Source organism: Rutidosis leptorrhynchoides, chromosome 10 (assembly GCF_046630445.1).
Source record: "Rutidosis leptorrhynchoides isolate AG116_Rl617_1_P2 chromosome 10, CSIRO_AGI_Rlap_v1, whole genome shotgun sequence".
Taxonomy (NCBI): Eukaryota; Viridiplantae; Streptophyta; class Magnoliopsida; order Asterales; family Asteraceae; genus Rutidosis; species Rutidosis leptorrhynchoides.
In genome coordinates, this window is record NC_092342.1 from 18,451,683 (window position 1) to 18,477,696 (window position 26,014).

A 26,014-nucleotide genomic window follows, 5' to 3' on the forward strand; every position below is an offset into this window, starting at 1 on the left:
GTTGCAACATCATCAAATCATGCCGAAGTGATTGCATTACATGAAGCTACTCGGGAATGATTTTAGTTAAGATCAATGATACAAATCATTATTGATTCTTGTGGACCAGAACGCTATAAAAGCGTAACAACTATCTATGAAGATAATACAGCTTACATAATACAAATGAAAGAAGAGTATCAAAAATGACAGAACAAAACATAAATGCTGACGAGGCGCTAAAGCTATAAACGGTCTTAACGGTCATAAGTTTGATGGAAAAGAATGGTATATTGGTAAGGCTCAGAAAAAGACTGAAAGGGAATAGGAACTGAAACAACGGTTTGAACAAACCATGAAGGAGACTGTAGACAAATCACGAGGGCCAAACTTGTACATAAAAGATTTAGATGATACAGTTTCAGATGAAAACCTCAGATTTTTCTCATATACTCAAGATATCGTAAAAGACAACCAGATTAAAATGAGATACGTTCAATCAACAACTCTGCTGATCTTTATACCAAAGCACTGCTAACTGCTATTTTCAGAACACACGTTCATAATATTGGCATGAGGCATGTTCAGAAGATGTAACAACTCAGGCGTTGCCTACTTGAGGGGGAGTCAACTTTATGCTGCACTCTTTTTCCCTTAGCTAAAGTTTTATCCCAATGAGTTTTCTTTAGCAAGGTTTTTAACGAGGCAGTACTAGTTATTCTCTAATAAAATTGTCATCCAAGGGGGAGTGTTATAAAATATCTAGATTGTGTTATAAAATATCTAGATTGGATGTTAATTTTATTATTATTATATTTCTTGCATAGTAATATTTTATACTATAAATAGACATGTATGGTAACCATTTAAGGTGCACCATTTCTCTTGAAATATCAATATCAATATTTCTTCTCTCCTTCTTCTCTCTTTTTCTCTCTTTGTTCTTATAACCATTAAAGGTAGTTATAAGCCTACTGAATTATAACAAAAACTTATTATTTTCATAACTTCAATTTTTTAGCACATACCAAAACAAAGTTTATGATTTTGGCCCTTAAGCCATTATAAGTTTTCTCTCTTCTTTTTTTTTTTATTATTAATTTTATTATTATTATTATTTTTATTTTATTGAAATTTCTGTTCAAAATAAATAAATTAAATATTAAATTAAATAAACTACTGAAATCACAAATTTATTTATTTAGGCTCTTATAATGCGAACTTATTTTATTAAGAAAAAATGTCGCTGTAAATGAAAAACCCCATTATCGTGAATGCAAAAACCCTGAAGGTGAACTTCCCTACTTCACGAGCCCAAAGCTCCCAATATTCACCGTAGCCGGTGCGCCGGATAACAGTCATCACGCCGGTGCGTACGATAGCAACTTGTCAATCATTTACAATTAACCCTAGGGTTTAGTTATTATCTGCAAATGAATTTACAAGTGCAGTGTATCAATCCGTGGTTAAGTAACGTTAATTCGCCATCTCATAATTACGTTTCTCCACAACGTCAGCTACAAGTTTCATCAGGTAGTTTTTAGTAATTCATGTTTTTTTTTTTAAATCGAGTTTAATATTTGTAATCTTATTATTGACGAATTTATCGAATAACTTGTGAAAATTGTTTAGCCTGCAAATGAGCCAAGGTTTTATCATTGTTGTGTTTTAAGTACTTTGTAGGTGTGTATAAATATGTGTGCATATATTTCATGTAATTTGGAATTTGAATTTGAAACTTAGAGTTTTGAGTAATGAATGTTATAAATTCTACTAATATGCTTATTTTTTTGGGTAATCGAGGAAACCCTCCTATGAAAGAGCACATTGGCTCCCCATAGAAGGTAAAACCTCGGGTGATCAAGCACCCCGAGCGCGAGACCTGGTACCGGGTGAATTGTGCATTATGCGCACCCTCTAGTCACACTCCCTTTTTGAACAATTTGGCATAGCCGGGAATTGAACTCGGGTGGTGTGCTTCATTGGGCAACTCGGAAATATGCTTATTTATATTATTATGTGAAATCAATAAAGTGGTTTTACATCATACGTAGTTACTGTATCATGTTTGTGTGATTTGCACATATCTAAGCAATATATATGCACTTAAAGTGATTTAGTATTGAATTACAATATCTGTTTCGAATAAATATTCGACTACTTAGTATATGTGTGTAATGTATTAGTTTCCTAATGTACAGGTGGATATGATCATAGCGTTCAGTTCTGGCGTGCAGCATGTGTTAGAGGAAAATGTTTCCGCACGATGAATGACCATGAATTTTTCAGAAGGCCTATTGTAAATTTAGAGAGACGTTTTTGTTCAATTTTAGAACATAATACACCAAAGTTCATACACGATCAGCACAATAAAAGCCATTTTAGAATCCGTGCAGCGTCTTCCGGGTCTTTAAGTAACGAACTTTTCTCACAAACATCTGAAAATGAGTTTGAAGTTGGTTCATATAGTGAAGAGATCTTGCAGGAAAAGTTTAAATATGAAAACAGATTCCTTATCTTTGCACGCTTTGGTTCTTTTGTTAATAATGCAACTGAATCTTTTTTCAAGAGTGAGATACGCAGGAGGTTATTTGTTACTGCTGCATTACTTGTTATTAGTCGTGTAGGATACTTTATTCCTCTTCCTGGTTATGATAGAAGATTGGTACCAGAAAACTACCTTAGTTTTGTTTCGGGGTCAGTTGGTACGTTTTATGATACTTTCAGTCTCATATTTCCTTTTGCAAACATTAAACAAAGGTCCAATTCATAGTTCCACGCAGGTGGCAATTTATATCCATTTAATAACTGTGAGTTAGTACTTGGTGGATCTTGGGTTATGTAAAATATAGAATGGTTTTAAATATATTACGGAGTACTTTATATGAAAGGTCAAATAAGTCAAACAGGTTTGAAAGTTGCTCAATGTGACTATTTAACAAATTTATTATTTGCATTATCTTTCTCTTTTTTCTTGAAGCTTATAAGTTCATTGTGTTAAATGACAGAGGAGCTTGGTGAGGTTGCACCAGAGCTTAAACTTTCCCTCTTTCAACTTGGAATTAGTCCCCAAATTGGAGCATCAATTGTTATGCAGGTAAAGTTTTATTATACCATGGATTTTAAGTGTCAATTTCTACTATTATGCTTATGCATGGCTGATTCGGGTTATGTTATATCTTTAATGGGTCAGAGTATAATGAACATATTTAGTTTACAAGCGGGTCACCACAGTGTATATTATTGCTCTAAACCCTCAAATCGAGTCATTGTAAAAACTAGATGATTATATAAATACAGTATTTTTGTTAATAATACTCTCACTAACTATTTGTATGAATCATGTAAGAACTTGAAAGATCGTAAACCTATTTCAGCCTGCACCAAAAGCTTACCTATTAACATTGTAAAAACAATTCAGGATGCTTATAGTTTGATTTGATTTCAGCCACACTTAGCTATTTTGGCTAAGCTTGAACCTAAAACTGTACTTTAAGTGCTCCCCAGTCTTTATAACCATATAACGATACAGTTGATGTGTTTCTTGACTTGTTTGCATCGACATTGAACTTGATATCAAATCTAAGCTAACTAGAGTGATTTGGGATCAGGTACTATGCTACGTTATTCCTTCATTGGTTAAGTTGCGAAAAGAAGGATTGGATGCTAATGAGAAGATAAAGAGTTATATGTATGTTAATCGCCCTCTGATTAGTTACGTAGCTGTATACTATTACATGGTTGTAGATGATTAACAATCTGATACACGTCGTTATTTATCCCAGATGGTGGATGTCATTTGGATTTGCAATTGTAGAGGCACTGATCATTTCTTATTTTTCACTTTCGTATTCGATTTACGCAGCGACGCCCAGTCAAAGGTAGCGTCTTTTATTTTTTATAGCTAGGATGAGAAAGAATTTATCTTTTGCTCTTTTCTACATGAAAATGTTTGTGAAGAAGAAACTGACTGTGAGTAATACACAAGGATATATTATTGTTCAGAAAATTGCGTGAAAAGTTAATGATCCTTGGTCAAATTTTGGTTCGGGTAACACATTTTGTTTGCACTCAAATTAAACTGTCATGGCATCATCATCTGGGTCAGGTTACCCATTATTCAAACTTGATTTTTGAATGTATGATCGCTTTTACCAGCGAAAAGAAAGTGATTTACCCTAGTGGAATTATACATTATACCATTGCTGTAAACATCCCGTCTAATTCTTTTTGGAAGCATGCCGATTAGATTTTTCAAAATCCGTTTAATTAAATTGTCACCATCGCTCAATGGGTCAAAGCCGGAATTATTCGGTCAAAGTCGAATTTAGTCGGTCAAGATTGGTCAAAGTCAAAGTTGGTCAACCGTTTACATGAATTGGAGTATTTGAACAATTGAACGATTGTCCTATGCTTTTAGACAGTGATGTTATAGTTTTTGTTTGTTATGTTTTGGTTTTCTTCTATATCTACACATATAGCTATAAAATTTGATATATAAATGTATAAAAAGTTCAACCCGATTAATCCTCGATGTGGCCAATTAATTTTTAAAGGTTCATCGATTTGCGATTTTGCATTTTACTATTATCATACGTAGAAAGTCACCCATATCTAGATTTGATTAGTTTGGTATTGTTTTGGCAGGACGAAACATGTTATGTTGACGTCGATGCTATTGGTCTGTGGTGCAATGACTACAACTTGGATCTGTGACAAAATATCAGACTCCGGTTTTGGTATTATTTTTTAATATTGGGTCTCAGATGCCATTTTTAATTTGTTCATGATGTCCCTAGCTTTTATATGGGTCGTTGTACTCCAAGACATCAGCCGATTTATTTGTAGGTTAAATATGTGGTTCCCATCAAGTTCACCGTTGATATCGTGACCATATGATATAGCATGATAGAAGAATAAATCAACTAATAGAATTTTTAAAATATGGGACCCGCCACCATGCTATATCTCATGGTGCATCATCACATGGTAAACATGATGGGCTGATGGTATGTCTTAATGGGCGCCATGTGTTTATGCCATTAACAATTTTTTAAAGCTGTAAGTCGTTAGTCGTGGAGTGACCAAATAATTTACCATGATTTTACTAAATTTATTTGTTTTTTGGGTCAACTTGTTACATTGGGTTTATAAATTTTGCATCACTTTTCAGCTCTTTGATTTTCAATCGATTATGCAGGGCATGGATCATCTTTGCTCATATGCATGAATATCTTGACTGGATACATAGAAACACTACACAAAATGTTATCTCAGCTCTCAGGTAAGTAACATACAACGTTTTCCTATGACCCATTTGCACTGTTCTCTTTGTGCTACTATTCCATAATATGCCTGACAATTGAGACCCATAGTCCAAAAGTTGGGTCCATAAGTATAATCTTCTTCTGTTCTGGTGCAGGCAGTTCTGTTGGATGGTGGCCATATATACTTGCAGTGTCAGGTGTTTTTATTGTTGTTACTATGTGGGCTGTTGTTGTAACCCAGGGTTGTAGAAAAATCAAACTACAATACTATGGCTTCAAACTTGCTTCTTCTACAAGGTGAACAACTTCTCTGTTTTATACTTTCCAGATATTTTATACACCAATAACACAATTATTCTTCATATATGCTAGAGCTGGCACAACGGGCGGGTTGGATAATGGATCATTCTGAATATCGGGTCATGAAATACTTTTTTCCCCCTTTATTTATGACCATTCATGTATTGAACATGATTAGCTCATTTTATATCATTCCAGTATGTATTCAAGGTTTTGAGTAAAATGATTTAGGAGGTTTTTATGCATTAAAAATGTACTTTGGACGACTTTTAACTCTTTTGCCCTGTTTTACCCATTTCTTTTTAGCTAGTTTTCTAGATTATACCCGTGACGATTCTAGGATGGAAATTCAATGGGGTCCCCAAAAAAAAAATTTCAGTACCAATTATATTTGAATACTATTTTAGTGGTTGTTTACCTTTAAAAAAATTACAAATTCGAAAAATATATAGTGTCTGAGTAGTTAATTTTAGTCATGTCCTATACATTTTAAAAGAAACACTATAAATTCAAAAAATATATGGGGTCCTACACTTAATTTTAGTGGTGTCCTATACAATTTAAATGCTAATTTCTACAAAAAAGTTTCAAACTAGCGGTGTCCGTGACCCCACGGGTTAATACATAAAGTCGCCACTGCCCGTTAGAATGAAAAACCTAAATTGATCTAATCAAACGTTGACAGGTCGTGAATTCCTCATCTGGTATGTGTGTTTTATATTTAATATTATTTACGGAATGTTGGTGCCTTGTTCTGTTCCTTATCAACTTTGTAGAATATTACCATCACATTTTTATTTTTGACTCGAATACTATTGATTAACAAATGTCTAATTTTTTGTTGTGGACAGAGAAGACTCCCCTGTAACAGAGGTCGAGCAATATATCCCGTTTAATATTAATCCATCTGGAATGCAGCCCGTTCTTACTACCAGTTATCTACTTGGGTTTCCTGCTATTGTGGCTAGGTTTGATATTAACAAACGGTTTTAATGTTTTTCTTATCACAACCTTATCCAACTTGTGTTGATCCAACCCATTTTCACTACCTTTACATGAAAGTTTTAGTAATATGTTCTAACATCTTCATAATGATCGGGATATCTTCATATCTTTTAAATAATATCTTGCTATTACTTTTTGACATGGTGTTTGTTATTGGCAGCTTTTTTACTTCACGATTTTGGACAAATGTGAGAGAGGTTCTAAATCCAGAATCATCCCTTGGAGCACCACCATGGGTGTACTATACTATCTATGCCTTCTTCGTTTTTGCTTTCAACATATTCGATATTGTAAGTAAAATTCAAAACGTTTCAAGTTTTTGATATTTTAGTTGTCATATGCAAACTACTCAGAGAACTATTGTGCAAGTTATCTGTTTTTATTTCATTCCATCTTTAGTCTTGAAATGGTTGGTACCCTGGTACGGTAAAAGCTTTTCACTAAGAGTTGTTTGATTACACATGAATGAGATGATTCAACACTGAATGCTGCTGAACCGTTCAATTGTTTGTAACCTCTGCATGACAAATTATGTTGAACCATTCAAAGTTTAAAGTATCTGTTAACCGTTGAGGACCTACATTATCCGTTTAATATCCTCCTTAAATTTTATCAAGAACTCATATCAAACAAGTATACACTTTTCTTTTACTCATTCATGTAAAAGGTTAATACGGTAAACGTCATTCGGAGTGTTCATAGAGAATGCTTACTGGTTATCGTCAATCAGAACTAACTTCAATTTTAGCCTTTGAATCATTGAACCATTCGGCGCTTAATCATTATATTTTATCAAACGCAGCCTAAGATGTAGAATAGTGAGATAATTGGGCGGGCCAGGTGGTGGGCCTGATTGTGTTGACCTGATAAACATCATGGCCAGAATGTAGAATATTTTATAAATTTTTATGTCAGTTTGTTAATACTCTTATACTTTGGATGACATGATTTAATGAATTTCTTGAAGTGAAATACACTGGGGCGTTTTTCAATCCATTTTCCCTTCTATTTTATCTTACACCTTTAACCAGTTAGATACTTAGATACAAAGCATAACCTGAATTGTTATGTGATTATGTTTGTAGGCCAACATGCCAAAGGAAATTGCTGAATACTTGAACAAAATGGGTGCAAGGATACCAAATGTAAAGCCCGGAAAGGCTACTGTTGAATATTTGGCAAAGATTCAAGCTTCTACCCGTTTTTGGGGTCTCTCTCTCTCTCTCTCTCTCTCTCTCTCTCTCTCTCTCTCTCCCTCTCCCTCTCCCTCTCCCTCTCCTTCTCCCTCTCCCTCTCTCTATCCACACTGTTTTCAGTTAAAGTTGTGCAGTAATTTGATTAACCGTTTTCTTACGAACCTTTTCAGGTGGTTTACTGTTAAGTATATTGGCCACATCATCAACAATTCTTGATCATTATTTGCGCAAAAGAAATGATGGATTTTCAATTGGGTTTACATCTGTGCTCATCATTGTAAGTGAACCTCAACTATAATTTTTTATTGCATTAAAGTACTGATACTTCCGGGTCGAACATTTGGTACATTTTATAGGTTGTATCACTTCATTTTATGAAGATGATTGCAACTTATGACAAAGCTTAGTTTTAGAAAAGTGTTCACACTTTGGGCGACTTTTGAGCCATTCATTTTCAGATAATTACATTTACCCTTTTGAAGCTTGAGAGATATTACCCAAATTGACCCAATCACAACTAAATGGTTCGAAATTTGCCACTACCTAGTATTTCATTTGGCTTCTCAGCTTTGTCATACTGCCAAATGCATATATATTACTTCATAAGTTTGACTTGGAAACATTTGGTCCAGGTGGGTTCGATCATTGAATTGAGAAGATCTTATCAAGCTTACAACGTAATGCCAAGTTTAAGCAAAGCTTTAAAAAGATACGGTGTATAACATCTTAACAAAGATTTCCAGAAGCTTAAACTCGGGTATCATTGGCAACAAAACCGTTCAAAAAGAAATTGCAAAACTAAGAGCTCTCTTTTAAACAAAACCAACAAACAAGTAAATAGATAGTTTTCCTGTCTGCTATCTTAGTAGCTTCGACAACAAGGAAGAGTCTGTGTATTTGACTGTTTCTTGAGGCCCCACATCACAGTTCTTCCAACCATGTAATGTTTCTGGGCGCCTCACTCGGTAAAAAGCTGTCACTGTTGGAAGCCAGCTTACTAATATGGACTACTTTTGTAAACATAATTTCTTTTTTTATTTTGAGGAAATTTTGTATAATCTGAATTGTGTAGTAATGAGGTTTGTCATAAATATGTTGTCTTGATAGTAATGGCAGTTTTGGACCAATCTATAAGTGATGGTAGCATGTTGTTGCAGATTACTTTTGGTTGAAAGTGCCAACTATGGTACTAAATTTAGGTAATACCGGATAACTTGAGATTTTTCTGTTGTTTGGTTAACTACAAGAATGGTTTAAAAAAATTGAACTTTGAAGTAACTGCATTGCATACTTGGATTGATATAGTTGAATAAGAACATACTTGGTTTGATATAGTTGAATAAGAACATGCGTGTTCTCTCATGGCCTTGCTTTAATCACCTGAAGAATATATTGAATAATGTTGGGAGGTAAGCTCGCTACGTCTTGTGCTGTAATAGTTTACAAGGATGTAAAATGTCTTGTTTGTGCTGTAATAGTTTACAAGGACGTAAAATGTCTTGTTTGTGCTGTAAGAGCACTAGGAGTCGTGACACTGAACTCATTGTCTAATTTCAGTGTCTTCAAATTAACATTGAAGCCAAAAGTGAGGAAATCGTTCAGTATCTAATTACAGTGTCTAATTCATTCTTTATAGTATTTAATATCTTTTTAATAACAAAAAATTAATAAAATAAACATTTCAAGTCATTGTTCAACGTCAATACCTTTATTCAACACCTTCGTGTCGGGACGTGTTGAAAAAAGACGAAGAGGAGGGCAAAAGGAATGAGGACGGATGTGGGCTAGGTGAGGGCTATTTGCTGCCAATTGAGTTCTTGTGAGTAAGCTATCCGGAACTATTTGAGGGCGGTCGAATACCGTTACAAACAACACAGAAACACCTAAAAGGAATAACAATTCTTTTATATAATTTAACATAAGTTGATTTGAAAGTTCTCATATAACTACTCTTCTAGCATTTACAAAAAAGTAAATATATATAAAAACATGCGGACTTCAAGTCAAAATATTCTAATATACGAATAACCGAATAACTTTTATACATAGAAAGGATTTGATACAAAAGATGAAAACCCTTTAATCATACAAAAGCGGAAAAACTAACGAGCTACACTAACAAACAAAAAAAAAAAAAAAAAACAAAAACAAAAACAAAAGCTCACGACTAAAACAACTAAGTAATCTAAAACAAACGCTGGACTAAAATCTAAAACCAAGAGAAGAAAAAATAGAAGGCAGCCAATTTACGAGATGAGCTTGAGATTAAAAGCCATCTAAATAACTTAAAAAGAACCTTGTGTTGTATCTCACGTGGTAGTGGCCCGCATCTCTTAGCGAGATGTCAAGAGTTCGACTCTCGTGAGGTGCAACATTGAACACAAGGTTGCCCCTTAACCCTTAAATTTCACCCAAGGGTGTCTTCCGCACATCGCGTTGCGGAGATAGGAGGGGAGGGGTTTTTACCGCCTATGCCCTCTGATTGGGTTGGGTTTTCTCCTGGGTAACAGTTGATGGCGGGTTATGCAACTGCGGGAGATGAACGCATGGGGTGGTTTAGTCCCATTGGGTGATCCCAAACCGGTGTTAAAAAAATCACTCAAAAAGCGAACGACCGCGAACCACCGAACCCGAACATCACCCCGAATTTTTCTAACTCGGCGCCTTAAACCGGTTTATCTTTTTTCTTTTGCCTTTGCTTTCTAGGTTTAGCCATTTCCTTAGACGAATCTCTTGAGTTAACTGAAATAGATTGAACCGGTGTGGCCGCCGCAACTGCCATCTTGCACATTATCTGCTGTGAACTTGAGTTACACACTTGTAAGTTGTTTAACCTTTTTCTTCATTAAATTACATGTTTAAATAACAGAAATGATACAATTACCCCTATCTTGAATCATATAGACAAGTTACCCAAAACTTGTTCTTTATCTGTGTTATATTTAAAATTTAAATATTAAAATAAATAAAGTTCACAGTTAATCCAAAACCTTTGTTACTGGCTTTACTAAAGTAAAAAACCGTGTGCATCTCTATAAAACCCTACGTACACCCCTCTTATTCACACAAATTAAAACCCTAAAACACAAACTATACAATCAAAATAACTTTTACTCAATTCACACAGTTATAGGATCTTCAATCTTCAATTCGATTCAAAATGAAGTTCCAAATCGAAGATGTAACAGTTTACTTTCCGTACGATCACATCTACCCTGAACAATACACTTACATGATTGAACTCAAACGAGCCCTAGATGCAAAAGGCCACTGTCTACTCGAAATGCCAACAGGTACTGGTAAAACAATCGCATTATTATCATTAATCACAAGTTACTCGTTATCAAAACCTAGTAATCCTGTTAAACTATTGTATTGTACTCGTACGGTTCATGAGATGGAAAAAACCCTAGCGGAATTGAAAATGTTACATAAGTATCAGGTCGATTGTATCGGTCCGTCTGCGAAGATGCTTGCGTTAGGTTTATCGTCTAGGAAGAATTTGTGTGTGAATCCTGAGGTTGTTTCGGCCGAAAATAGGGATTCGGTTGATGCCGGATGTAGGAAACTTACTGCGAGTTGGGTTCGTGCATTGGCGATTGAGAATCCGAATGTGAAGACTTGTGATTTTTTTGAGAGGTACGAGAGAGCTGGTTCTGATGCTGTATTGCCTCCTGGAGTTTATACTTTGCAGGTTTGTTTGCTGTTAATATACGTATATGCTTAGATATTATGTATCATGCTCTTATGATTAGTTGTTTAAGAAATGTAAAATTGAAGCAAGGTAATGATCTGGCATGGTTACCTTTTTAATATAAAAGTGTGAATTAGAATGAGGTAATTTGTTGCTTTTAGTATATGCTTATGCAGATTAAACACAGAGTAATCATTAACTTATAGATTACTGGAATGATGTGATTTATTATATGAATTTGAATTGAAATTTAAACAATGAAGGATTTTAGGTTAAAGATTCTGATATGATACTATGATGTAGAGGTGTAGAACTGAAATTAAAACATTTAAGATATTAGTAGCTTGATATGATCAAGCATTAAGTTAACTTAAGCCCATGAATATTCAGTGGGATGACAGTACTATTTTACCAAAAATATGTGATTATGTACTGAATTTGAGATGATTAGTTTTCTATCATTGAGCATGATATTACATTCAACACATGGTTTTTCATCAAAAATACAAGTTGCAGTCCTTCAGTGTAATATATTTGAAGAAACACTGTTTTTTTACATATTGTTTTAGTCCTGCTCTAGTATAGAAAGTAGGTGTTCAGTACTTATCCTTAAAAGTCAATATATATCTTTCTATCTTACTAAACTGTGGTTTTTTTCTATAATGAAAGCTGGTTCTCATCATGATTTGAACTTCTGGCAGGATTTAAGGGTATTTGGAAAGGAAAAAGGGTGGTGCCCTTACTTTTTAGCACGCCATATGGTACAATTTGCAAATGTGGTTGTTTATAGTTATCAGTACTTGCTTGATCCCAAGGTAGCTGGGATTATATCTAAGGAAATGCAAAGAGAGTCTGTAGTGGTGTTTGACGAGGCTCATAATATTGATAATGTTTGCATTGAGGCACTAAGTGTTAGTGTACGAAGGCAAACTATTGAAGGGGCAAGAAGAAATCTCAGTAAAATGTCCAAGGAGATTGACAGGTATATTTTTGAACTATTAATTTTTGAGTTCTTTCTAACGGTGCTTGTGCTTACATCTTAATTGAATGGTTCATCGCTAAATGCTTAACCATTTAACATTCTTTCTTTCTTACAACATATTTAGTGCTTTGAAATACTCTCATAACCACTAACCACTAACCACCTAAATTTTATGTAATATTCTCTTTTAATTTTATCAAGAACACCTATTATACAACTCTATTGCTTTTTTATTCATGCAAAACGTTAATAAGGTAATTTTACATCATAAACATGTTTCATGTAAAATGATTATCAAACAACATATTGTCATTCAAAAACTTTGAATCATTCTGGTTATGAACCATTCAACGCTTAATCATTCAGTTTTATTAAACACACCTTAAAAATTTAATGAATATATAAAGTTTATTGTTTTTGCAACCGCAAATTACTTATACCACTTTATGTTCCCTTGATTTATATGTAGTATACTTTTCAAGATTTGTTTTGAAGGTTGGGTCTTTTTTCAGAGGATTCATGTAAAGAACATGTAATTCTTATAAATAATAAATGCTTGATAATCTTGATTTAACTTTGGGTAAAATGGTAGGAAGGTTTAAGGCCTCTGATGCAGGTAGGCTTCGTGCTGAATACAATAGACTCGTTGAGGGTCTAGCACAACGAGGAAACCTTCCAAGTATGTACATATTTTATACAACTATATTTCTTCAATTTTGGTGTATTTTGTTGCCTAATATGTGTTAAGATTTTTACTTTTGATTTTTTAAGCTGGTGATACATGGCTTGCAAATCCTGCTTTACCTGATGACATTTTGAAGGAGGCAGTACCCGGAAATATACGTCGAGCAGAGCACTTTTTGGCTGTATTACGCAGATTAGTACAGTACTTGGATGGGCGATTGGATACTGAAAACGTTGAAAAGGAAGGACCTGTTACGTTTGTTAATGCTGTAAATTCACACGTTGGTATTGACCAAAAAATGTTGAAGTTTTGCTATGACCGTCTACACTCGCTTATGTTAACTCTTGAAATAACTGATACGGATGAATTTTTACATATACAAACAATATGCGACTTTGCAACACTAGTGGGAACATACACTAGGGGTTTTTCAATCATAATTGAACCGTACGATGAGAGAATGCCTCATATTCCCGACCCTGTCTTGCAGGTATTTTATCAACTTCCATTTTCCTTATTATTTTTTCATATAGAACATCAAGTAATCAAATTTGTAGTCAGATTATATATGAGGGCTCTATCTTGTGTGCATGTTTCTTTATATAACAAAATTTCTAGCTTGAATATGTGTAATGCAAGTAACAACCTGAATTTACCCGCTTCCATTTGTAAGTTTATTGAAATTAAATATCTTTTTTCCAGTTTCTAATCTGATTTGACTGTTCATATCAATTCATAGGTAGTAGCTATGTAAAGTTGTTATCTTTACTTTTCACTAATGGGTCTTTCTTTTCACTGTGTGTGTGTGTGTTTTCTTATAAATTTTTAATATTTTTTCAGCTTAGCTGTCATGATGCATCTCTTGCAATAAAGCCCGTCTTTGATAGATTTCAATCCGTTGTGATAACGTCTGGAACACTAAGCCCAATTGATCTGTACCCTCGACTTCTTAATTTTAATCCAGTTGTTAGTCGAAGTTTCACCATGTCTTTAACAAGAGATTGTATATGTCCCATGGTTCTCACACGGGGCAGGTAAACTTATCAACAATGAATCTTTCTTTATTAATTTTCTTTCTACAAAAAACTTCAATGGATTTTATTAATTTTTTTTTGTTTGTTTAATGCAGTGATCAGTTACCAGTTAGCACAAAGTTTGATTTAAGAAGTGATCCTGGAGTGGAAAGAAACTATGGAAGGCTTTTGTTGGAGATGGTGTCAGTAGTACCTGATGGAATCGTTTGTTTTTTCGTTAGTTATTCATATATGGATGCCATAGTTAATAGTTGGAATGAAACTGGGATCTTAAAGGTTTGAAACTGTTATAATTCTGTTTGATTCTAGAAACTTCTTACAGTTTCAGTTCTATATATGATAATGTTAACATTGGTTTGTTTGTTGAGTGATTTTACTGACTGAAACTTATGCTACAGGAAATAATGCAACGTAAACTAGTGTTCATCGAGACACAAGATGTTGTAGAAACAACATTAGCACTGGACAATTATCGTAAAGCTTGTGATTGTGGGAGAGGTGCTGTTTTTTTCTCGGTTGCCAGGTAGATCTTGGACAGTTAATTTCACTTAACTTTGCTGTTGAATGTTATATAGTTAATTTCACAGTATTATTTTGATGGGCTGCAGTTATTTTAGTTAAAAAATTTAAAGTTACTACAAAGAGAAGTAAAAATGATTGTTTGTTGTTGTACTTGTGCAGGGGAAAAGTTGCAGAAGGTATAGACTTTGACCGTCATTATGGGAGGCTTGTAATCATGTTTGGTGTCCCTTTCCAATACACATTAAGCAGGTGCGTAAATTATGTGAACATTTTTGTTTGACTTGTAATCTTGCTCTATAGTGAACTATAGGCGCGCACACACACACACACACTATTAACAGAGATAAGAAAGATATTGTATTGAACTTGTATGTTCTGTGTGTATATTATCAGTACATAAGCCTCCATTATATAGGAGTAACAATTACATAATATATCCCTACACTATAGCAATAACATAGCCTTATACAATTATATTTGTCTAATATTCCCCCGCAAGCTAAGGGCGGGAAACGACATGTAGCTTGGATCGTAACAGGTGAAATCTTTGTGAGAACAGCGGCTTGGTGAAGATATCTGCAATCTGATCATCAGTAGTTATAAACTGAACTGAAAGTTTTTGTTGAGCAACTCTTTCTCGAACAAAGTGAAAATCAACTTCTACATGTTTTGTACGTGCATGAAAGACTGGGTTAGCTGAAAGATACGTAGCACCAAGGTTATCACACCATAAGGTAGGAACCGATTTAACAGGAACACGAAGTTCACGTAATAGATCTTGAAGCCATGTTAGTTCCGCAACTGTGTCGGCTAGGGCCTTGTATTCAGATTCTGTTGAGGATCGAGAGACAGTCTTTTGTTTTCGTGCAGACCATGATACTAGATTTGAACATAGATATATAGCATATCCTCCCGTGGATCGACGGTCATCTGGACAACCTGCCCAGTCAGCATCAGAGAAGCTAGTCAGCGAGTTGTATGTTGAATCAGTGTAGGCATGAAGCACTGTTCCGGAGTTGTGAATAAAACGTAACCCATAATTGGCAGTACCCTGTAAGTAACGGAGAATTCGTTTAACTGCTGACCAATGATTTATCGTGGGACAATGCATATACTGACAGACTTTGTTGACTGCGAAAGTGATGTCCGGTCGAGACAATGTAACGTACTGAAGAGCACCGACAATTTGACGATATTGAACGGGGTTGTCAAATGTGGCACTATCACCAAGAGCAAGGTTTGCGTTGGTTGTCATCGGAGATGAAACTGGCTTAGCATTAGATAAGTCAGCACGTTCCAAAAGTTCATGGATGTATTTGTGTTGTGATAGAATCATGTCGTGACCATTCCTTGTGACTTCAACCCCCAGAAAATAAGACAAGTTACCCATATCTTTAACAGCAAATGAGCGGCTAAGACTTAGTACCACCCTATCTATTTCCTTTGCATCGTTCCCTGTTAAAATAATATCATCAACATACACAAGCATGTATAGACGAGTGTTCCCATTAGAGTAGATAAACAGGGAAGTATCCGTTTTCGATCCATGAAATCCAAGAGATTGAAGTGCCGTAGAGAGTCGATGAAACCATGCTCTAGGTGCTTGCTTTAATCCATATAAGGCTTTGTGAAGGAGGCACACATGATTTGGTTTAGCTGAATTGACAAATCCCGGTGGTTGTTGTAGATAAACAGTTTCTTGCAGATCACCATGTAAAAAGGCATTTTGTACATCAAGTTGCCTGAGTGACCATTTCTGAGACACGGCCAAAGAGAGAACAACACGAATGGTTGTTGATTTTACAACTGGGCTAAATGTTTCCTGATAGTCGATGCCTGGTTGTTGTCGAAACCCTTTGGCAACTAAACGTGCTTTGTAGCGTTGTACTGCCCCTGTTTGATCCCGTTTTAATTTGTATACCCACTTGCAATCAACCACATTTGAGTTTGGAACACGGGGTACTAGTGACCAAGTACCATTTCGTACCAACGCTGAATACTCTTCGGTCATGGCTTTACGCCATTGAGGATCCTTGTTAGCAATGGTAAAGTTCTTTGGTTCAGTTTCAGACAAGGGACCTCTTGTGTGATAGGAGTTGGCATTAAGTTGGTGGATTTGTTTAGGATTGGGGCGAAGATTAGCTGGTCGAGAACGAGGAGTATTAGTAGTATTGATGGAAGGGGTCGTATTAGTAGTATGAGGTAGCAGGTTGTGACTTTGCTGAGGTGGTGATGAGGAGGGTTTTGAGCGACGATATGTGTGAATGATAGGTGGTTTGACCGTGCCGTGTCCAAGCGGTGGAGTGGTGGTATTTTTTTGGTTCTGGTTGGACACACCGAGTCTTAGGAGCTATGGAAGATGAATCTTTAGGTTGTGTGGATGGATGTGGATATTTAGAGATGTATGGATTTACTGGATGTGTAGGAGTGGTTGTATCAGATTGTTTAAAAGGGAAGGATTGTTCATTGAAGCGAACATGACGGGCTACATAAATATGATCCGACTTGGGGTCGAAACATCGATAGCCATGATGGGCGATTTTTGTTGATTTGGCTTTCTCTGATTTGGGTTGACCGGATTTAGTTGTTATGACCTGAAAAACTCGTTTCTGATGTGAACGTTCCGGCAACGCTGCATTCACAGAGCATATTTTAAGTTTTAAAGGTCAGTTTTTTTTTTATTTTTTTTTTGGAACTTCTGGCGGAATAGTAGCTGCCGGAATTGTTACCGGAATAGTGGCTGCCGGAATTGTTGCCGGACTTAGGCCTTTACAGCTCTTGATACCATATTAACAGAGATAAGAAAGATATTGTATTGAACTTGTATGTTCTGTGTGTATATTATCAGTACATAAGCCTCCATTATATAGGAGTAACAATTACATAATATATCCCTACACTATAGCAATAACATAGCCTTATACAATTATATTTGTCTAATACACACACACACACAGTGATAAGACTCAATACTTTGTTTTTCTATATAGACAACAAACTAAAAAAAGACAATGGTTGACCGTGTTTTGACTTTGAGAGGTTGGATGCCACTCTTATTGATCATTTGATTAGGGAATAGAATATCCATTTTTTACTAATCATAATTATTGAAATGGGCCGACTCCCACTACTAAAGATGAATTTTTTAAAATGGGTTGATTCGGTATTTTGGTATGTACTAGTTAAATATTTTACCCATTGCAATTGCCCAGATCTCAATGTATTCAAATTATAATTCGAGCTTGCAGGATATTACTTGCTCGGTTAGAGTACCTGCGCGAGACCTTTCAGATAAAAGAAGGCGACTTTTTGACTTTTGATGCTTTGGTACTTTCTTTTAACTTTTACGGTTGTTTGGTAATATAATATGTAATATTATTTTATTAAGAATCTTCTCTAATGACGAGAACACTGATAGAGACAAGCTGCTCAATGTGTGGGACGAGTTATCCGTTCCAAGGCAGATTATGGAATGATGATTTTTGCTGACAAAAGGTCTGTATCCTTGGTCGACGATCTTCTTATTACACAAATATTTCGTATTACTTTTTTTAAATTGAAAAATGCTAGGATGAAGCTTTTGTGGCAACACATTTGGTCTAATTTATTTATTTGATATTAATGATTAATGATTAAAATTTTCAGTATAAATTAATTGATTCAACTCTTTTAAATGGAGCAATTGACTTGTTTTCTAATAAAGCTGATTAGGTTAACAGTGTATATGTATAACCACTTAAGATTCTTAGTGAAAATTGCTGACATTAAATTGCAGTATTTGCTAACGTTTATAGTCAAGGGATACAAAAATAATACTAATATCTTCAAGGACCACATATTTTATAGTGGTTTTTGCTTCTTGACCCTGTATGATATTCCGATTCTAAATAATGATTATTGTTTTTGTTGGTTACTAAAGATGTGTTCTTTAATGTATTGTATATGTAGATATACAAGACATGACAAACGCTCTAAATTGCCTGGGTGGATCCTGTCTCATTTGCGTGATGCTCACTTGAACTTGAGTACAGATATGGCGGTTCATATAGCAAGAGAGGTACAACTTCTATCTTTTTACTTATGATCCAATCTTGTCTGAAGTTACCATTAAAAATTAAAAATTCAATCAAAAATGAAACAAATCAAAACGTGTCGAAGTCCTAAGAAGTGTATCAAATACTTAAAAACCTTATATATTAGTGTTATCATAAAAGTTACATTCTTTTGTGGCAATCTGGTTTTAATTATCATATTCACATCTAAACATGCTGATAACTATATTAAAAGGTGGGTTCATATGACCAGATCCATTTCAACCTTTTACTTAAAATTACAGCTTTGACCCAAACCTGTTTTTGCACTTGCAGTTTTTAAGAAAGATGGCACAACCTTATGAGAAAACGGGTGGCGGTGGAAAGAAAACTCTTCTTTCACAAGAAGACTTGGAGAAGATGAATGTCAATGAAGGAATGATGTTTTGAAGTTGGCACAAACAAACTGATCAGCATATAGAATCAGTTAAAATGGAAACAATTTTGCACTTATCCTATACACTTATTATTACAACCAGTCTGTTTTGGATCAGGGGTGTGTTGTATGCTAGTCATTTCAAGTATTCATCTAGTACTAGTTGCTAGCTTTTGAAATACTCTTGTGTATAATGGGTATCATTTACTTATTTATGAACTCCTAAGTTTTTAAAGAATCGTAACCAACCCCCTAGTAACTTGTTATCATTCTGAAAGTTGTGACATTGTAAAAATGTTGAACATCTTGATATACTACTAACTTTCTGATTCTGCTTATCGAGAAGGTTCGATCCAAATAACGTTTGAGGAAATTAAATTGGTCCGGTTTTATCCTATCTTCGCATTTCACTAAAAATAACTTTACAACCATGAGCCTCCCCTGTTGTGGGTTCAAAGTTCAAACAAGCATCCTTCTATACGAATGTATGAGTTTGAGGTGATTTGCTGTATATTTACATTACAAAAAAACAATTTAAATGGTAAAATAAAGCTTTACATATGTTTATTTGTGCATTTGCTTTACCAAACTAAAACTGAAGAGTTTTTTCATTTCTTAAAATTGACACATGAAAATGATGAAATCTCAAAACTGGCCAAACATACTACAGTACTACATGCCTAAATAAGGGTTGGAGTAGTATAGTTCCTTTGAAGTTTGAAGTAAACAGCCTCAAAATTACAAATAAGTCCCCACATATACAAATTACTTCAAAATTTATACCAAAAGTATGTATTTTTTTCTGTATTCAATGCAAAGATGAATTGTTATACACTTTTTACACCCCCACTCTGTATATGCAAAATTTCCCTTTATATATCTATACAAATTTCTCATCAATGCACAATTAGCACTCAATTTTAATCACACATCCGCCTTCAACCGCCACCTCCAACCACCGCCACAATCTTTTCAGATCAAACCTAGCCAATCTATGCCGTCATCAATCACCATGCGCAATAAGATACCATCATCATTAACTGTTACACTAAAGACTCAAAAGTTCCTATTTCTTTTTCCAGCAGCGTTATCATCGGTTACTATTAATCAGATAGATGGCGGACTAGCAGTTTCAATCGTTGTATTCCGAGAACGGGAATATTCTCTTTTAAGAAAAAGTGCGTACAAAATCTCGTTCCAAGAATCTGGGACGCCAGGTAAGCACCAATGACTACAATCTTGCTTATGTAAAGGTGCATTTCCACCATCTTTTGGGCCCAAATAATATATAGATGCATGACCATCTTTTCGTTTTGATGACATATACGTCACATCTAATAACTCAACTTTCAGTTGTAAAGACGACTCGTTTCTCCATCTGGACAACACCGAGCTGAATATGTTTGAGAAAAACATTAATCCCGATGAAACTGATGTCGAACTCAAATCTGGAAGTGTCTCGAGGTGGCAGCTGCCGCCTGTGTTCCAATCACCGCCCCTAAAACATTCACAAAACAGGATCACTCAAAAAGCTACTTAAAAAAAAAAAAACTTATATAACATATAAGAAATTAGTTAAACAGGTAACTGTTTGAAAGTTCGCCAAAGTGTTTCGTAATAAACAAAACAAATTTACACAGCTCGTCCCTATGGTTCGTATGAAATTGCATTCCGTGTCACTAAACTATTTTTGGCACTCCGAGTCCTCATGGTTTCATTTTTTTGCACAACTCGTTCTTGTGGTTTGTATGCAAAAAAAAAAGAAACCATGAGGACTCGGAGTGCCAAAAAAATTTCAGGGACTCAGAATGCAATTTCATACAAACCACGGGGGACGAGCTATGTAATTTTGTCTAAATAAAACCTATGAAATCTTTCTAGTTAAAAGAGTAATATAACTTACTATTGAAATGGAATATTTATATAATCATACTAGACATACTGATGACTTAGAAAAGTTTAGACCGAAAAGTTTATGAATTGACAAAAACCCATTTTGAACTGTAACCCAACCCAGCTGACCGACCCATTCTGCTCCGTTTACAAGATAATGAGATATAAAGACGAAAGTAAACCTAAAATGAACAGGAGAGAAGCTTCGGAAAATAACTTGGGTCTTGTCAGTATCAATTTCTTTGCTTATCCAATTCAAAACTGTCTCAATTGATTTGCGATATGCAGTATCTACGCTCATATTCATTTTAACCTCTCCCGATTCTTGAAAGTAACATCCCCTGAAATACAACAATAACCTTAATCGTTAGATCAAACAGCCAAAAGAAACAATCTACAACATGCTCAGAAATTGAACCCGAGTAGTGGTAAAACGGGTGGGTCGCCCGAATTGGGTAGCAGGCTAAATTAGTTTCATAAAAGTAGGTAATTTTTATACAGGATAAAACGGGCCAGTCTCGAGCGTTATCAATAAAAAAAAATCCAAATCAACCCTTGACTGTATATAACTATGTTGAAGTTGCCATCTCTAATTAAACTACACAAAAGTACAACCTTTTTTTTTACTAATCAGAAAAGTTAATTAAGATTAAAAAAAACTTACACCCGTGTCGTTTTTTCAGGATTCCACCAATGCCCGCTATTGAACACGATCATATCGGCCCCTTTCCATTTTCCCGAGGTCCAATCGATGTTATCAAGTTGCAAAGTGTACTTCACTTCTTTCGGTGAACCCGCAGGTGGGTGGCCCAGTACAACTAGAAACGGGGCCCGGTAATATTCAATCGTGCAATTGAAATCTATAAACTTGAACACCAAGAAACCCATGTGTTTTGTGATCGGTCTCCCGTTAACTTCATAGATGGAAGATTTGTTTGTAACAGACGTAGATAACAAACATAAAAGTGATTCCCATTGATTTCTCCCAATTGAATCGCCAACGAATACTAACCTACGGTTTCTTAGTCTTTCGAGCATAGTTTTTGCATTGAATCTGCATTTAAAAACATGGTCAAAGACTAAAATGTAAGATTTTAATCTAAAATATTAAATGAACAGAAACCAGTTTCAAAGATTCAAGATGTTATCTATGGTCTAAGTTGTTGTTAAGAAAATTTAAACATTATTTATAAGTGAAAGATAAAATTATTTAGTGTGATGAACTTTGTTGCTAATAATATCAAAAAGGTTATTCAATAATGTAACTGGTCAAAAGTAATCATATAATCATGCCTATTTGTTTACTTTATGTTATGCAATTTGCTGATAATGACTTAAAACAGGCATCCAAACACCCCTTAACTAATTTTTACCCTCTTCTACAATTTTAAGTCAGCAAAATCAGTTTAAAATCTTAATCTTTTCCAACTAGTTTGAGTCACAATTTAAACTTACCTAACTGCCCACACATTCAATCAAAAAAATCTTTTGATTATTAACATTAAATTTTCAAACTTCAATTATCTATTATAAATTACATTCTTGCATATCAACTAATACAAAGAGCTGGGGTATTTTTAGATGACACACGTCATATTTTTGGATTATTTTGAGGATTATTAAGATGAAAGAAAAGTTAATTTGAGGATTATTAAATCTTCAAATATGAGTAAATGTTAAATACTGTACCAAAATTTTCAAATACAAAAGATATCCAATTGCAGCAAAACATGGCAACTTATAATCAATAACCACAATCCAATTCCCAATCCAAATCCAAATTATTATTAACCCAATTAAATTTTCACACAAAACAAAACAAACAGTAAAGATGAAGATAGATTGATATAAATATAAACCTGGGCAAGTTACAATCTTTGGGTTGCCATCTCCACTTGGTGTAAAAACTATCAAGTCTTCCATTTTCAGTACACCTAAAACCATCATCTAACAACAAACAATCTTTAGATTCATAAAGTGGATAACTTTCATCCCAAACCCAATTTCCATCAAATATATTGCATTCTTCACCCTGACCCATTTCAAGAAACCCAACAAGTTCATGGTCCGGATTACTTGACCCACTAAACCCGAACCACACACCCAAGCCACGGTGCCCTTGAATCCTGAACCCTTTACTTACAGACCTATAGTCCAAGAAAAACAAACACAGAATGAAACAAGCACTAATCAAAACACACCCAAGTTCAGAACCTTTAGGTTTCTTGAATTTTTTCAAGAACTCTAAATGAATCATATTATTACTTATTCGGACCCTTTTTCGGATTCTTTACCAAAAATTGATTTTGAAAAATGGGTTTTTTTTTTTTTTTTTTTTTTTTTTTACGGCGAAAAATGGGTTCTTCTTAATATGTAGATTGGGGGAAAGGGTTTTTTGGAATACTTAAAAAGTTGAAGTGTAGACCACCAACACAAATAAGCACACACAGTAGTGTGTGTTATTATCAAAGGGAATTTGTCATAGAATGAAGAGATAAGTTGGGCTTTTTATGTTTTTTGTAGTTGAAGTAGAGAGAGAAAATATAATGAGAAAGAGGACGGAATTAGGAGATGAGATGGTAGAGGCAAGAATAAAGAAACAAACATTCATGGTATTCACACACTACTGCGTTTTTTCTTGAATTTTTGGTATTTTATTGTATATAAATAAAATATAATATAAAGTAAATACGAGTAATATAATATTTATTTATATACAGTAGTAATTAGTGAAGAGCCTGCAGACATGTGATTTGTGTTGTTTTATATAAAGAGTGTTTAAAGAAAGAAATGATTTTTTTGACTTTGATTTGATTAATAATAAAATAATGGGAAAGTGGAGATGGGGACGTGGGGGTTTAGTGGGGTATTTTGGAGAGGAAATGGTGGGAATTATTTCAAGAGTATGCAAAAAAAAATGGTGCTAAAAGGATGTGTCAACATATATATTTTCATCGTCTCACCATTCATTAATAAGAATCGAATAAAATCTTTACGGTTCTCTCAAATATGACAGCATTTCATTATCAGAACTAGTCGCCAATTCAGCGTCATGTTAGAATTCTTATACCAAAAGTAACTCAGCACTGAACAATCCTAAGACTATTCCTAACTCTGACTGTGACGTCAGAGTCGGATTGTGCACTTTTTGGTGAAAAAGTGGGTTTTTGACTGTGACTGTATTTGACCCCCGTTTACCCAAAATGTCAAGTTTTTGTGTCATATATTTGAAAGGTGATGTGGTAAAATCTGATTAGAAATTGGGGCAATAAAAAGTATATAAATAAATATTGCAAAAATGCCTTATATTATGATTGGTCCAAACCAATCTCACGCTCCACAACCAAATCGTCAAAAAATTAACTGACGCCGGAATTCGTCAAAATCTGACGCCGAATTACCTCCGTTACCCTCCATCACCTGCTCCACACTATCTGACGCCGGCGATTTGACGCGGCGATAGAAACAGTCTAACCATGACATACCTCCCCAGCTTTTTTCATTATTCATTTTATAATCATTACTGTTTAATTAATTTTATTAGTACGAGATCACCCATAGGGGACTTAAGCACACACGTATTCATCTCCCACAGTTGCATAACTCGCCTCCAATTGTTGTCAGGAGTAAACCCGGCCCAATTCGAGGGCATAGACGGTAAAAACCCCCTCCCCCAGTGTCCCCGCAACACGATGTGCGGAAGACACCCTTGGGTGGAATTCAATGGTAAAGGGACAACCTTCTGTGCAATGGTGCGCTACGCGGAAGTCGAACTCCCGACTTCTCGATAAGAAAGACAGACCACTATCACATGAGCTAAAACACAATATTAGAGTAAGGGGTATTATTTTATTTTTTAAAAAAAGGAAAAAAAAAAAAACAAACTAACATGTACACTTACTGGTACCACCAACTCAAATTATTACTCCCTCCGTTACAAAATAATTGTCTTGTTTTGATTTTTTTAATCTTTTTTTTTCCAACTTTGATTATAAATATCTTTCCTTGTGTAATACAGCATAATTTAGAATGAAAGTTATATACCAAATGAAAACACATTCGAAAATCAATCTATTCATATAAGGTTCATCAAATATTCTATAGCAAAAATCAACAAATGTTTAAAGTCAAAACTTAATAAATTAACTTTAAAAAGTCTAACAAGAGAATTATTTTAGGACGGATGAATAATTATTAATTATTAATTAATATTATATTATAATGTTATATATATAATACGGAGTAGTCCCTATATTATTTCTTCATCTTGTGAACTATTTCCTTCATCTTCTCACATGTAGCCATATACTCCACAAAAGCTTTCAAACCCAAAAAAAAAAAAAATTAAAATAAAATTACAAGAGAAATGGATTAACCTCGTGCTTGATTATGCGTGAGAAATAAAGAAACCATGGTGAGATGAGCAGGGCAACTGAGAAGGCGGGTTGGTGCCATCGACAACCTGCAGGGATGTTGGGATCCATGACCACGGAGCACTCTTATAGATTACACAACTTTTAGTCACATAATTAAAAAGAGATATATTTATATTTAAAAAAAGAAAAATTGTATATATATATATATATATGGGCAGGATCAATGGAGAAGTAACCAAGCGGGAGGAAGCAAAAAAAAATTTTTTTCGTTTTTTTTTTGAAATTTTTTTTCCGGCATCAAGATCACACGAAAATATAAATATTTAGAAGAGACACTTCGTGATGAATGTTATTATTTATGCGGGAAAACGATCGACAAAAATAACATTCAAGATAATATTGTTCGTGAAGAATATGAACGTTTTTTTCTTCTTCATGTTTTGTGAAGTAAAATTTAGCCCGATTTAGAGTTTAGGGTTTAGGGTTTAGGGTTTGGTGTTTTGGGTTTATTCCATAAACCCAAAACACCAAACCCAAAACCCTAAACCCTAAACTCTAAACCGTTCGTGTTAAAAACTCAATCTGAATCCTAAATCTAAACCCTAAATCTAAAC

General features: G+C 34.6%; 3 protein-coding genes across 4 annotated transcripts; 2 read left to right on the forward strand and 1 right to left on the reverse strand.

Moving 5' to 3' along the window:
- The first annotated feature begins 1,222 nt into the window (after positions 1-1,222).
- On the forward strand, positions 1,223-8,960 carry LOC139872092 (preprotein translocase subunit SCY2, chloroplastic). Its single transcript, XM_071859902.1, has 13 exons — positions 1,223-1,512; positions 2,181-2,684; positions 2,988-3,076; positions 3,591-3,670; positions 3,765-3,860; positions 4,627-4,718; positions 5,180-5,263; positions 5,402-5,543; positions 6,398-6,514; positions 6,712-6,841; positions 7,637-7,760; positions 7,918-8,024; positions 8,380-8,960. Exons 1-13 carry the CDS (start codon positions 1,413-1,415, stop codon positions 8,467-8,469), a joined length of 1,755 nt encoding a protein of 584 aa, XP_071716003.1. The 5' UTR covers positions 1,223-1,412; the 3' UTR covers positions 8,470-8,960.
- A 1,872-nt stretch (positions 8,961-10,832) lies between these two features.
- Positions 10,833-19,442, forward strand: LOC139872312 (general transcription and DNA repair factor IIH helicase subunit XPD). Of its 2 annotated transcripts, XM_071860162.1 has the most exons (13): positions 10,833-11,441; positions 12,143-12,423; positions 12,893-12,918; positions 13,016-13,102; positions 13,195-13,598; positions 13,949-14,142; positions 14,238-14,418; positions 14,541-14,665; positions 14,824-14,913; positions 17,913-17,991; positions 18,083-18,159; positions 18,613-18,721; positions 19,032-19,442. In XM_071860162.1, exons 1-13 carry the CDS (start codon positions 10,908-10,910, stop codon positions 19,143-19,145), a joined length of 2,301 nt encoding a protein of 766 aa, XP_071716263.1. In that variant the 5' UTR covers positions 10,833-10,907; the 3' UTR covers positions 19,146-19,442. The 2 variants fall into 2 exon arrangements, with proteins under 2 accessions (XP_071716263.1, XP_071716264.1); XM_071860163.1 differs by lacking the exon at positions 12,893-12,918 and having other exon boundaries at positions 13,020-13,102.
- A 373-nt stretch (positions 19,443-19,815) lies between these two features.
- LOC139872344 (protein trichome birefringence-like 10) lies at positions 19,816-23,621 on the reverse strand. Its single transcript, XM_071860198.1, has 4 exons — positions 22,884-23,621; positions 21,689-22,078; positions 21,207-21,365; positions 19,816-20,629 (listed from the first exon to the last, which is right to left on the reverse strand). Exons 1-4 carry the CDS (start codon positions 23,279-23,281, stop codon positions 20,239-20,241), a joined length of 1,338 nt encoding a protein of 445 aa, XP_071716299.1. The 5' UTR covers positions 23,282-23,621; the 3' UTR covers positions 19,816-20,238.
- Between the last annotated feature and the right edge of the window lie 2,393 nt (positions 23,622-26,014).